The 13,208-nt window shown below is 36.7% G+C and overlaps 1 protein-coding gene across 2 annotated transcripts in view; it reads right to left on the reverse strand.

Annotated features, from left to right (window-relative positions):
- MYO16 (myosin XVI) overlaps positions 1–13,208 on the reverse strand; it is a 400,031-nt gene that overhangs the window by 78,217 nt on the left and 308,606 nt on the right. For both annotated transcript variants that reach the window (XM_072849888.1, XM_072849887.1), the window contains exons 24-27: positions 12,158–12,233; positions 9,249–9,424; positions 4,653–4,733; positions 4,201–4,406 (exon numbers count right to left, since the gene is read on the reverse strand). In XM_072849888.1, the coding sequence (XP_072705989.1) occupies positions 4,201–4,406; positions 4,653–4,733; positions 9,249–9,424; positions 12,158–12,233 (539 nt within the window). The remainder of the gene's footprint in view (positions 1–4,200; positions 4,407–4,652; positions 4,734–9,248; positions 9,425–12,157; positions 12,234–13,208) is intronic.

Below are 13,208 nucleotides of genomic sequence, written 5' to 3' on the forward strand. Positions count from 1 at the left end.
CTTTGCAGCTGAGCTAAGCCAGATTGTGAACACGCAGCTGCATTCACTGAAACTCAGCCCATCAGAAGGACTCCAAGAAACAAACCGGAGGTGAAAATCTCAGTTATGGGTAAACCTCTCACAGATACCCATCTGGGGATACATTTTGCTACCTCTAAGTCCTGTCATTCTTGGATTGATAGTTCATAGGGCACACTTATCAACTATAGCAGGACAGCAGGATATCTTGTGTTTTACATCTGTAAGCCTATTTTTCCCCCTTTGGGGCCACGCAGTCAAATTGCTAGTTAGCAGGACTCAAATGGGGAGGAAACCCTCCTCTTCAAAAAAGAAAACCTGTGTGAAAATCAAGAGTCCTTACTGGTATTTACTATTTACAAACAAGGAGACAGAAGAGCTTGACAGAATAAAGCAAAAATTACTTATATTTCCATTTCTTACAAAACATTCAAGAAAAAATTAAGGTGTAAGCAAATTCAATTATTCTCAGGTGCAACCATCATTGAGTTAAGAGACTGAAACTGTCTATTTTTTCTTTCTCCCTCTGTGTTCTTCTGTTGTCAGCTGTCAAGGTCTTTCTCCCCAGAGTAATGGGGAGTAATTCCTTTGCCCCTCGGGGCAAGTCATGGGGAGGCTAAACTTTTTCAGCCCAGTAAGAGCACTTAGTAAGAGCATTCACTTGTTTACAGCTTCCTACAGTAAATAAAGAACAATTCCTTCATCTTTCCCTGTGTTTTGTTTCCTGATTTTTCGTCCCCTACCCAGTATAATCAGTATAATATTAAACAAATACACTTATTCCCTACAAAAAAAAAAAGAAAAACAAACAACAAAAATGAAAACAAAAGAACATCATCCTCACTCACTGTGATAGAGCTGTACTTTATCGCTGAGCTGCTGAGTGTGATGGCTGGCTCCAGATGTGAAAATACCACAGAAAGTAGAGGCCCTATCAGCTGGTATATATTTCTGTACTCGAAGGTAATCAGCAAGCCTTCATTGTCTTTCAGATCCTACTCCTGCTCATGATCTTCCTTAATGATGAGGTTTTAACTAAGCCTCTAACTATCCATCTCTATCTAAAGCAACAGTTCTTCTGTTTGTGTTTTTTTCTTTTCTTCTTGGCTTCAGGATAGAATAGAGTCTGTTCACATACACAGCAGTATCATTGCAGCCTGCTGTGATCACTACTTGTCATAATGGACATTTTATATTTTACCTGTTTGTATGGTATTTGTATTGGTTTGGGATTGAGGGACCCTAAGTAAAATTTAAGTTGATGTCATTTTTTCTCTCTTTTGCAACTTGAAGAATAATAACCAGTACCTCAGAGAGAGAGGTTTAAACTCTTGTGCAGCATCCTGACTGTTCTGCAAGAAGCAGCTCTTGGAAAGCCATCGCATTCAGTAGCTCATTGCCTGTGCTCAGAGTCTGCCTGAATGCATACCAGTGCAACCATTGCTGCCCACCTAGGGGCTGGAAATCACAGACCATTCTGAACTATGCAAAGGAAGTAGAAGAGCCATGATGGAGGAAAAATAATTGCAGAAATCGAGAAGATACTATTTTCCCAAGTATTAGAACATTAGAAATACCAGTTTGACACCAAAGGAAATAAAAAATTGAAAGGTGAGAAAGTCTATCAACTTCAGGTCTATAAGCTTATATGGAAATCGGACAAAATAATTTCTCATTCCAATCAATGAATAGCAGGACAAGACCAGAGTTAGGCTGAACAGCCAACAAAGCAAATCCAGTTTACAAGAACATTGCCAAAACTAATTATCCGGTTTCCAAAACCATCCTGTCCACTCACTGAAGCAATATAGAGATGTAGTACAAGTGACAGTTTTTTAGAAGACTTTTTGAAAAGGTAGCTTATAATCTCTGAATTCAATAATTCATTACTCTTTCTTACCTGTAGTCTATTGGCTAAAAAAATACAGCATTAAGAACTGACGGTACTTTTGAACTGTAATCTAATACTATCATTTCTGCTGAAAAATTTTGTACTTCTCAGCCAATAACAGAACAAATAGCCACACGCTTGCACTATTTGAAATGAAAAGAATTATCCAAATACACTGAATGTGAATATGAAGGTTAACTGGTCATGGTGAGTGAAGTGAAGAATTCACATGTTCTGCTGTTCAAAGTAAGATAAGTTTTGGCCTGTGTGACAGGAATGGCTACTGTAAAAAGCCTTGCAATGCTGATGGTTTCTTGTAGTACTGCTGGGACAAGAGCTCTGTGTTCCTGTTTGCATGCAAATCTAAAAATCAGTGGTAGTGTCAAGAGACATATGCAGAGTGATTATTGCAAACTTCTGAGTAGGTTCAACATATTTTCACAGGGAATATTATAAAAGGGACTTCATTTTCAGTGACACCATGCTAGCCCCACCACTGTTTAATTCATTTTATGTATAATAATACAATTTTTAGGACCTGGTGCAAATAGGTAAAAAGACAGGGGCTCAGCTGCAAAGAACCTATAAAGATAATTTATTGTGGAGGAAAAGGGATAAAGATGGACAGTAATAAAACTAGAACACTTTAAAATAATAGCATAAATGTTGCTGGCATCATATTGTTGGGTTTTGTTGCTATTCTTGTTTTACTATCATTACTGCAAATAAACAGTTATTGTGAGACATCAGATGTCCTCTAGACTTTTAGGTGAAAATTTGTCTTTGGGACGTACTTGAAAGAGTGGAGGAAAAAGATTGAAATTATGTTTGAATCTTCAAACATTCTTTTAGTGGTATTTTTAAATAAAGTTTCTCCAAAAAAGACATGCCACACTCATGCCTATGCTGTTAGAGTGTACACGCATGGGACCATTCTCTGGCACTGAAACCAACTGAATAAAATGACCTTTGTACATACGGTTACTCTCTTTTATCCTCCAAAAGAGAGCAGCTATCTCCACACTGCCCACGAGGAATGGTCCCAGGCCTGTGTTAACCCCCAGCCTGCACCTGGGGATTGCAGCAAGAAAAGCTAGGTGACAAGGACCAAAATCCCTGCCAGGAACCATTGTAAAGATTTAACAGTAGAAAAGATTGTGGTTTTGTGCCCATGTAATAGTCCCTTGAAGTGTTCAATTCAGTAATATAGAAACGGCTATATAGAGATTGCTCTGACCACTTCTGAATATGAAAGCAGCCTGCTTTTCCAAATCTCCCATTATCTGCATCTTCTCCTCAACCAGCCTGCATTTCTGGATTCATGCTGCAGGATGAATATTGTGGTAGGACAGAGATGGCTTACTTTTGAAACACGTGGGATTATAAACTCCTATACTCCTGCACTTTTTGAATATTTACAGAATTGCCAGAGAGAATATGATCCTGTCCAAGCAGTAATTTAACATCCTCAGCTTTTTCCAAGAAGGCAACTGAAAGTCTAGGTGTGTGTAAGCAGCTGATATTCCCATGCTGTTTTTCAGAAGTAAAATAATACATAGGCCAGATCATGACTGCTCAATGTATCAGTCAAGGAGTAGAACATGCAGAGAGGAGGAACATGTGTTGAGTGCATGAGGTTGCTAACTGAACATCTCTTGGACAAGAGGTGCTCTTTCTTTGCTGAAGCATTTGAGAATGTAAGCGAGCCAAAACCTCAAAATTGAATTGGGGATGGGGGAAAAGAGTTTGTCTTCAGCCAGAAGCAGTAACATATATCTTTTTGTCTTTTCACATTAATTCAAAATTTCACTCATTTCTAACAATAATAAAGATGGAGTTGTGGTATGACCATTAATAACTCATCACCATGCAGAAACAAATCCTAGCATATGAAAATCAAATACTGAACCCATGACACCTACACTGATAAACTTGAAAAATTAGGCTATTTCTCCTTCTGCTTTTTAACTACCTGAAGACAACATGCAATGTTTTGTGTTTTATGAATCATATAAATAGCATAAATTATAAAAATATAACTTTTATGAAGTTATATTTTTTAAATTGAATACATTTTGCTGATGAACTTTATAAATATATTTCCACAAAGTTCATGATTCCTTCAATTAAAAAATAACAAGCCTACACCCCTTGCTGGCAGACATGATTTTTCTCTGAAGAAAGTCTGAAAGGCTCATCAGAAAAACAACACTGCAAGCACTAACAGAATATGACAGAAGGCTTTGTACTGTAGGTAAGAAAAAGTTTTTATGAAACTTAAAAGAATTTACCTTGACAAGAAGTCTGTGAAAGAGAGACGTATTGGATATCCATGTCGTATGATTTTGACCATGTCTAGGACACCGATGTACTGCAGTTGAGCAGACACATAAAAATTGTCAAAAGTATCTGGCAACTTGGAGTTATTAGGCTTTATACAATGAACAGAATGTGGTGTGCAGTTCTGCAGCTTCCCAATAATATCTGTGAGTGATTTCTGTGGGGAAAAAATCAGTTATCAATCATTATTGTGCAGCAAAGGCATTTGCTCAACACATATGCTTTTCCTAACTTTTTAACATCATTTTCTCAAAAAGCTTGACCTGGCCATGCAAGTGGCTTTCTCAAGCATATGATTTTTCTTTCTTCCATTGCAATCTGTAGAGACTAATCCTGCTTTTAAAAGGGTTTGGGTTTTGTTGTTGTTGTTTTGTAAATTTCTGTCCAGAAAATGTTCACTAACCCTGAGCTGTATTGCCACAGTGGTTGGGCCCCCTCGTTCCAGTCTCTGAAGAAATGAGGATGTTCCTTTCTTTTTCAACAGCTGTGGGGGAGAAAAGCACATACGCAATACCTTTAGCTCAAGATGGGCAGTAAACCTTCATTTTCATTGTTACACAATTTACTAACAGGCAAACACTTATACAAATAGTATATCATAGACAATGATTTGAGTTTCAGAAAGAATTGGGTAAGTGGATAAATATCCTCAAGTATCTGCAGAGCCATGAATGGCGAGAAAGTTTTGATTTCAAAAGCAGCTGTACCATTGGAAAGATAAAATACCTTTTCCAAATAACTGGGCAAAGCAATATGATCTGGAACTCTACTGCAGAAGTAGGACTTGTGCAGTTAGCATCCCATACAGTCTGCCTATAAGTAGCATAATTCTGTAACTCTCTGAAAAGGTTCCTTGTGTCTTTGGCAGACGCTTAAGTGAGAAAATGTAAGAACAGATCATTAAAAAAATCTTGAAGGCAAAACAATAATATTAATATTAGAAAAACCCCTTCTCTTTTCTTCCTGCACAAGTGAATGCAGTTAACCTTTTTTTCTTTTCTTTTTTTAACCCATTTTCACCCATTATAGACATAAATTATCAATAACTTCATATCTCATTAGAACCAATGTTGTCCTATACATCAGAGTTGGGAGCGGGGAACAAATTTATTTTTTGCTGTTCTACTTCCTATCTTTGAGACTGAAATGGCAATAATCATCCTAAAAGTGGTCCCAGAAACTTTTTTTTTGTTAAACTTTGTACAGGAAGGCAGGCAAAATTATTGCATTCCAGGATTTGGCCAAGCTTTTAGATTCAAACCTCTGTATCAATGACAGCCTTTTCATCTCTGACTTTTTTTCACTGCTTTTCTCCAGTCCACTTACCCCATAAAAATCCCTTTCTGTCAAGTCAGCATGTTCTGGCCTACTCCTGCCTTTTTCCAGTTGCATCAAAAAAGTGTACATTTCCTCAGCTTGGCCCACTCAAGCCAAACTCTATTAAAAATATTGCAGTGCAAGCAATTCTCTACTCACTATGCTAAACTTTGGAGCTCTTTTTTACTTCAAATCTCACTTACTAGGATGCAATAAGATTTTAAAGGCAAATTCATCCCCAACTTCAAAACAGAAAAGTAAAAGATATCTGCTTGCTCCAGGTCTTCTCATAAAAAGAACCACTAGTATGCCAATGATGCTTCTCAGTTAAAGTTTGCAAAATAATTGAGGAATATAACTAAAATAGAGTTTTCTCCACTTTTTAGATAATGCACCCACCCCTTCCTCCCAACAGATTAAGTCCCTAGTTCAAGACCATTTCCTGGGTTAGTGGAAGAGCCAGGAACAACGCTTTGGATGCTAAAGTTCCTGCCTGCTGTCCATGGGAAAGAAGTGTTTGGTTCAGAATGAGGGAGAGAAAAGAAAGGAAACAAGGCAAAGACAAAAAATGAATTTAATTCAAACTCTCCAAACTTGGACATCTTCAGCTATGGGCTAAGGAACAAGACTTACATCACCAAAGCTGTACTTCTCTATTACCCTCTAATATACAGCTTTATGTTAGAAAATCTTGTACCTCTAATCTACAGAAAAAAACACATACATGTAACTTTGTAATCTCTGTTAAGAAGCTAAAACCTCCTCCTAAAAAACTGCTGTTTACCAGCAGAATATTTTAAAGCTTTAACCAGAAGACATACCAAGAGCTTTGCAATAGATGAGTTCTTCAGCTAACAGACAATGATGCAAAGTGTTCATAAAGAGAAACAACATAAAATCAATGGAAAGAAAAGCCTTCTGTTAGTGATGTGTATTCATGTGACTAGAATTCTGCTGTATGAACTCTGAAACGCACCGATTCTTCCAAAGGAAGCCAGGGGAAGGCAACAGGGCCAAAGTATGCACTAGGAAAATATTACAGGAAAACATGGGAGCAAGAGCTGATGTGAGCAAAAGAGAGTTGTGAGAGTGTCAATGAAGACATGTTATATTTTATTTTAAAACAGGACACAGTCTTCATAAGTCACAGAGACTTCATCCCCAAATTCCTATGACTCCTTATGTGCTCCAAAATTCTGGCCAGCTATTAGATCTGTTCATGTCTATCTTAGGATGGATACACTGTTCTCTTGGACCCTACTACAAGTAGAGTGGCGAGTTCAAAGAGGTAGACCATCCTTACCTGTGACAGCATGCTCAAAATCAAGGGAAGAGTCATTTATGGAAAGGTAAACAGGTGGCCATATATGGCCATACACAGAGAAATCTATAATTATACAACCTAGCAAGTAGCTAGGACTGCAGATGACAAGCTGAAAGGGGAGAGGAATCACAACAAACTCCTATCTGACCTCTGAAAGTGTCTACTTCTCTTCCCTGGATATGGTGGAGTCTAGATGACTACCCATACACAGCAACATGAATACCTTCGATTTTGCATTTTTCACTGCCTGATGATGTATGTTACAACTCAAATTTCAGATATAAAATGAATGCCAGTCTCTGGTTGATAATTCTTGCCTTAATGTCCCTCTTTCTCCCTTCCCCCCCTCCCCCCCTGCCCCCTTTCTTTTTTTTTCTCTTTTTTGCCTTTACCCTCAGGATAAACTCCAATAAAAATGCAGTGGTTATGATTTACCAACATATAGTCATTTTAATTCTAAGCTAATAAGAAAATGCCCCTTAGATTGCATTTCCAATTGCAATAACAACAACAAAACAACAAAACCAACATTATTGCAGCCCATCACAGTGGATTTTCAAGGCTATACTGGAAAAGGGAAGAAATTATTTGGGACAGCACAGTTATAGATGTGGGCTTGATCCACAAAAGAATTTAAGCACTTACCTACTTCCAGCTCCTGCATCAGGTGCCTATTCCAAAATTACATGTGTCTCTTTTTTTGCCACTGGAACAACTTAGATACCTAAAGTTCTGCTTCTGTCCTGCAGGGCAGCACAGTACCTTGCTCAAATTAGGCCAGCTTAGTATCTACAAACTAAGTGGTGTTCTGTCTCACCTGCACAGCTCTTCTCAAAGCCTACCTTTGAGAAGCCAAGCCATCCTTGTCTCTGTGGGCAGATGAAGGATGAAGTTCTTCCCACCTTCCATCTAATACCTAAAAGTTTAGAGCATTCTCACTGAATCTGGAATTTCTGACTTAATTTATCACGCTTCCCAAAGGAATTTGAATATGTCTTCTATCTCTCAAGAGAGTAACTCCAGGTTAAAAGCTATTCTGGACTGGTCAAAAACCTCATAGTTTCAGAGATCCCAGCTGTGTGGTGTTTCCCCCTGGCTTGATTAGGCTTCTAACTTAGACATGCTTTTCATATTTCCTTCCATGTATGGGACCAGGATCTTTTTCACAGCTTTAGGAAGCTTCCTCTAGGAAGCTGTTACTATAGTGGAAAGGCACCTAAAGGCACCTTGTGATGCCTCAGCTGTTTGCTAAATATAGCCTTAAACCAACACCATTCACTTCAACTTAAGTTTTTCCACTGAGATTACTGACAAGAACAGTAGACAGGAATTATGCTACTATCAGCAGGGGGGCTATAAGGAAACTCCCATTGCTATTCTATGGATGTACTTGCATAAAGCCTTCCACAATGACACATGAGAGCAGGCTCCTTAATCCCATGACAGAATCAATTTTATGCAGCTGTAAGCCAAAAATAGAGTCGTAAGATTCAAGAAGCCTGGTGAGGCAGCTGATGTATTGTGAGAATTGCTTGCTTCTTTTCTAGAAGAAGGAGGAATTCCAAAGCTCTGTCAAGAATGGACTCAGCAAATCATGTTATTTCTCATCAAAAGAGAGATGTTCCATGTGACATGAACAATTAATTTTTTGATAGCCTGCCAAGTTTCCCCCCCATCTTTTTGGTGGGTTTTTTTTGTTTTTTTTTTTTGTTTTTTTTTTTTACTTTTTTGGCTAATTTAGCTACCAGAAAAAGAGACAAGTTCAGAAATGGGGAGAGTTTGATTTGATTTCAAATTGACTGGGAAAATTTACATACAAGTGACCACCTAAAATAACAATGTTTTCCAAAATGTACAGGGTTGATCTTCCTACAAAACCACACAAACTATCTTTTGCAAACCAGAAATCTTCTCAGGTTAACATGATAAAGATATTGTGGTTTTATTTTTGCGCTTTCTATGTCTTAATTTACTTAACTATTCATCATAAAGTCAGCCAAGGAGACAAAACAAAGAAGTGTTCCTATATAGCCAAAAATTAGTAATATTGCATCCACTGCTAAGCCCTGGAACCACAAAATCACGGAATGATTCAGGCTTGAAGACACCTCATCATCTGGCCCAACCTCCTGCTCAGAGAGTCCAAGAAAGAGGTTCTTGAACCAACATTATTGGTGTTAGTAAATTATAACCTGTTAGTTCTCACTATTCCTTTAGTGTTGATATTAAGTACTAGATTCTTTTAATGGTTTAATGACTACAGACAGTGAAGCAGAGAACAAGGAGCTTTCTGAAATGACAGAGTAACTGAGAAAAATCTTCAAGGAGCAAAGAGCAGAGAGAGTCCTAAATTCTTACCTTGCTGAGCTCAATATATTTCTTTGCTTCTCCACTTGCACAGGCTACTGACGTTTTTTTGCTCAGCAAAGCTGCTTTACACCCTTTGATTTTAAGGGAATGATATGGAGGAACAAGTGATCCAGTTTGTGTCAGCTTGGACTGGAACAATTGACTGATGACTACATTTTCACTGGCTGGGAAAAAAAGAAGAAATTAATGCATGATGATAAAATACAGGTTAGAAAATTTTATATATATATAGTATTTGGAAGTAAAAAGACATACAGTAGGAGATATAATTAAATAAGTAAACTTAAAACAAGTGGACAAACCAATAAACTATTAAGTTAGTTATCAAAGAGCATTCAATATCTAAGGATGTCAGCCATCAGTAACACTATTTTTAAACATATTCAGGTCCTGTGCCGAACCAAACAGGGCAAGAAACAAAAGTTTCAGACTGTGATCTGTCTAAATTTAATTATTTATGTGATAATCACCTCTAAATTTTGTTCCATTACAGACTCCCAATTTATATATCTATTGAAGCAATACAAGAGATGCATTCTGCACAACATTTACCCAATGTAGTATTTAGAAATGATCAAGGCAGAAACGAATTATAGACACTCACTGCGCCAAAGAAAAAGAATTCTACAAAACACAATATGGGAAGGGATAAAAGAAAAAAAAAAGGCAAGGTGAAGCACAGGACTGTAGCAAGCTGGGTTCACATTTCCCTACATCAAGACCACACTTACAAACATTTACAGAAAAAAAGACAATGCCATATGTCTGTTTGATGCAGTGGTGATAATTAGTACAAACCAAGTACACTTCCAAAAGGTGTTTTTAAAAATAAAAATCTGAATTTTAAGACAGATAGGATACTTTATACTAATTTCAGTCAGGTTATCCTTTACAAGATTATGGTCATGGGCTTTTTAAGATGAACATGGTAATTACATGCTGTTTGTACTGCCACAGCACCAATAAGTATTAAAAACCTGTTGTGTAATATATCCTTAACCATCCTTGATTTGTATTACTTTTTTTAAGAACTAACAAACTGGCATTATGATCACACCCATCATGTGAATAAAACAGACAAAAAACCAGAAAGATGAATGGGATAAACATCATAAATAATGTCATTAAGTTTAGCATAGCAGGTAGAAATCCTCAGTTTACTCTTTATTAGCTGTCTAAAGATATATTTACTAGATGCTTAAATGCAATAGATATGTTTCCCTTTTTCTGTGGCAATTACTATTCCTTACTTAACAGGACTAATAAAATTATAAGGAAGATAGTAAAGCAGATACTTGAAACAAGTTCAGCACAATCAGCGGACATAGTACACCTCCGTATTTTTAAAACATGGATAAATGTAATAAGTAGCATTGGGAAAGGCATTAAAATTATGGCCTTCACATTAAAACAGATAAAACCTATGTCAATAGTCTCTCCTGATTTATTTGTCGGACAGGTATGTTCCACATTCCTACATGCATATGCAAATTACTTTAATGTTGTTAGCATATTTAAAAGTTTTCATTAATGAAACTAAATTCAGTGAAATTCAAAGGAAGCATGCACTTAAGGTATACGTCTACATAACTTATGAAACTGACCCTAAAGGAAATATGTCTCTGACAATCAATAGGTTTTAAGCCTAAGCCACTTAAAAAAGAAGGAACGTAGCCCTTAAATGACTTACATGCTTGTAGATGTCCTGCCTTTAGAATTTTTCCATTAATTATAATTGTTATTATTATGACTTCTTAGTTATATATACACTCACTCTCAGCATAACATTTTATATCCAATCCAATCCTCTGTTCTTCCCTTTTAACAGTTGCATAGCTGATTACACAAAATAGCAATGGAAGTGCAAAAGAAGAGTATGTGAGAGAATGGAAGAACGCTCTCTCTTGTAGAACATACTGGAAGTTGCCATACCTTCTTATACTCTTTGGCAGATTATCATGTAAATTCCAAGTAGTGAGAGCTGGAATGTCTCTAAAACTATAATCAATAGGATTATATTCAAGATCAATTATTCCATTTCTTTCTTCATCCTTAATGTACACTGTTTGCCTTTAAAATGCATCAATTATTTTACTAGGGAGTTTAGCTAATTTCACAGTAAAATTGCTAAAAAACAATACATTGTAACAGCGGGGCTGATTTGGAAGACAAATATGACCTCCAAAAAACCTCTATTTCTATGGAAAGAAATATAAGTATATAGTATATTAAGTGAAAAACTGTGCAGATGTTGGAGAAAAGACAAATAACATCTCAGGATACACTCACATTTCCCTGAGGAAAATGTTTTGTTTTTCTTCACAGAAAGGGTAAATGATAGAGGTTTTTAATAATCTAATTATGAATCATTAATTAATAAACTGGAATGCATTATTATTAGGCATAATTATATAACATGCACATGGAAAGGTATTTAATTTTGTATTTCAATGGACATTTGTATCTATTCATTGAAAAACATAAGAACGCCCACAGGTCCCTGCTTTTAGAAAGGCGTTCAAGCAGTGAAGCGCATCCCACTGCAGTCTCTATGATTTTGGGAGCCTTATTTCCTTTCCCTATTTTCTGGGGTCTAATTTTTGCTTTAATTAATACTCAATGATTTCTTTAAGTCATACTCATCTATCACACTATACCTTCTTGTTCTTTACATCACATAACATGATGAAGATGCTTTATGTTCATGAATTCTAAAAGCTTTCTAAATTAGAGCAAATTTCAAACAACGTGTACATACCTAAAAAAGATGAGGGTGATTTTTTTTTACTAGAAATAAAATATATATAGATTTCTTTTAAAACTAAAATGAAAATTAAAGTCAAGTCATAATGTCTTGATTTCTAAGAACAACAGCAACCACAAAACCATTTACTTACTTTTCATTACAAATATGAGATTTTGTGAAAGGGAATCTTTATTTTTTTCTATCGCACCAGCAATTTCGTAAGTAACCTATAATAAAATATTGTGACATTATTAGTAATGACCAACGCATCTTTTAAAAATCTTACAACAGTAGAAATGAAGCTATGTTTTTTTCCACTCAACAGTTAAAGGCTGGCACCAGGTAGTGTCTTTTGTTCTTTTCTCAGTGCAACAATACTAACCAGAAGAACTGGTTGTCGAACATTGTGTGCCTCTGCAAGTATACAGAAATTTCATCAGACTGATTCCAAAACATTTCCACAATGCAAGACTTTGAATCAAAAGTGTAGCGTAGAGTAGAAGACAGTGACCTAAACATCACTTTCCCTGTAGGATGAGTGAGTCACTCCCAGATCACAAATCTCCTTGTCAACGGGAAACTGTCCGCACTGACCATGATAAAACACTCATGGAGCAATCTGAGTCCCAGCTCACACTCAAGACAAGTTCCAGACATTTCTATGTCCTTTGGAGGCAAGTTCAGTCAATAGGTTATATACAAATCCCATTTACCTTTCTAACAACTATGCACAAAAGGATTTTGGATCACCTTAGTTGCCTGATGTTGTAATTTCAAGAACAGACAGTTGGAGTGTCACTCCATCTGTCATCTGACTGCAGATAAACTCTAACACGTGGTGGGCACTCTGAGAAGTGAGCAAAATGCAAGGCTCTAGCCAGAGTTCCTGAGGGTAGATCCAAAATGAAGAAATATGACCAAGTGGCTGTTTTAACATTGAGCCCATCCCAGGGGCTCAGAAAAGCAGCACTAAGACCAAAAAGCAGTCACTGAGCCCAGTTTTGTTTTGTTTTTTTTTTACTTTTTACGGGGATGGAAGACAAACAGCTAGTTAATTTACAGGCTTTAGATATAAACAGCTCTGGCTTCCACAGCAGTAGAACCCAAAAGGAATTTTTAAGTTAAAAAGGAAGAAAATTATAGATTGTAGTATGTCCAGGATTAGGCAAACACTTAATGGGAGCTTCTTAGAATACAGTTTG

Source organism: Ciconia boyciana, chromosome 1 (assembly GCF_034638445.1).
Source record: "Ciconia boyciana chromosome 1, ASM3463844v1, whole genome shotgun sequence".
Taxonomy (NCBI): domain Eukaryota; kingdom Metazoa; phylum Chordata; class Aves; order Ciconiiformes; family Ciconiidae; genus Ciconia; species Ciconia boyciana.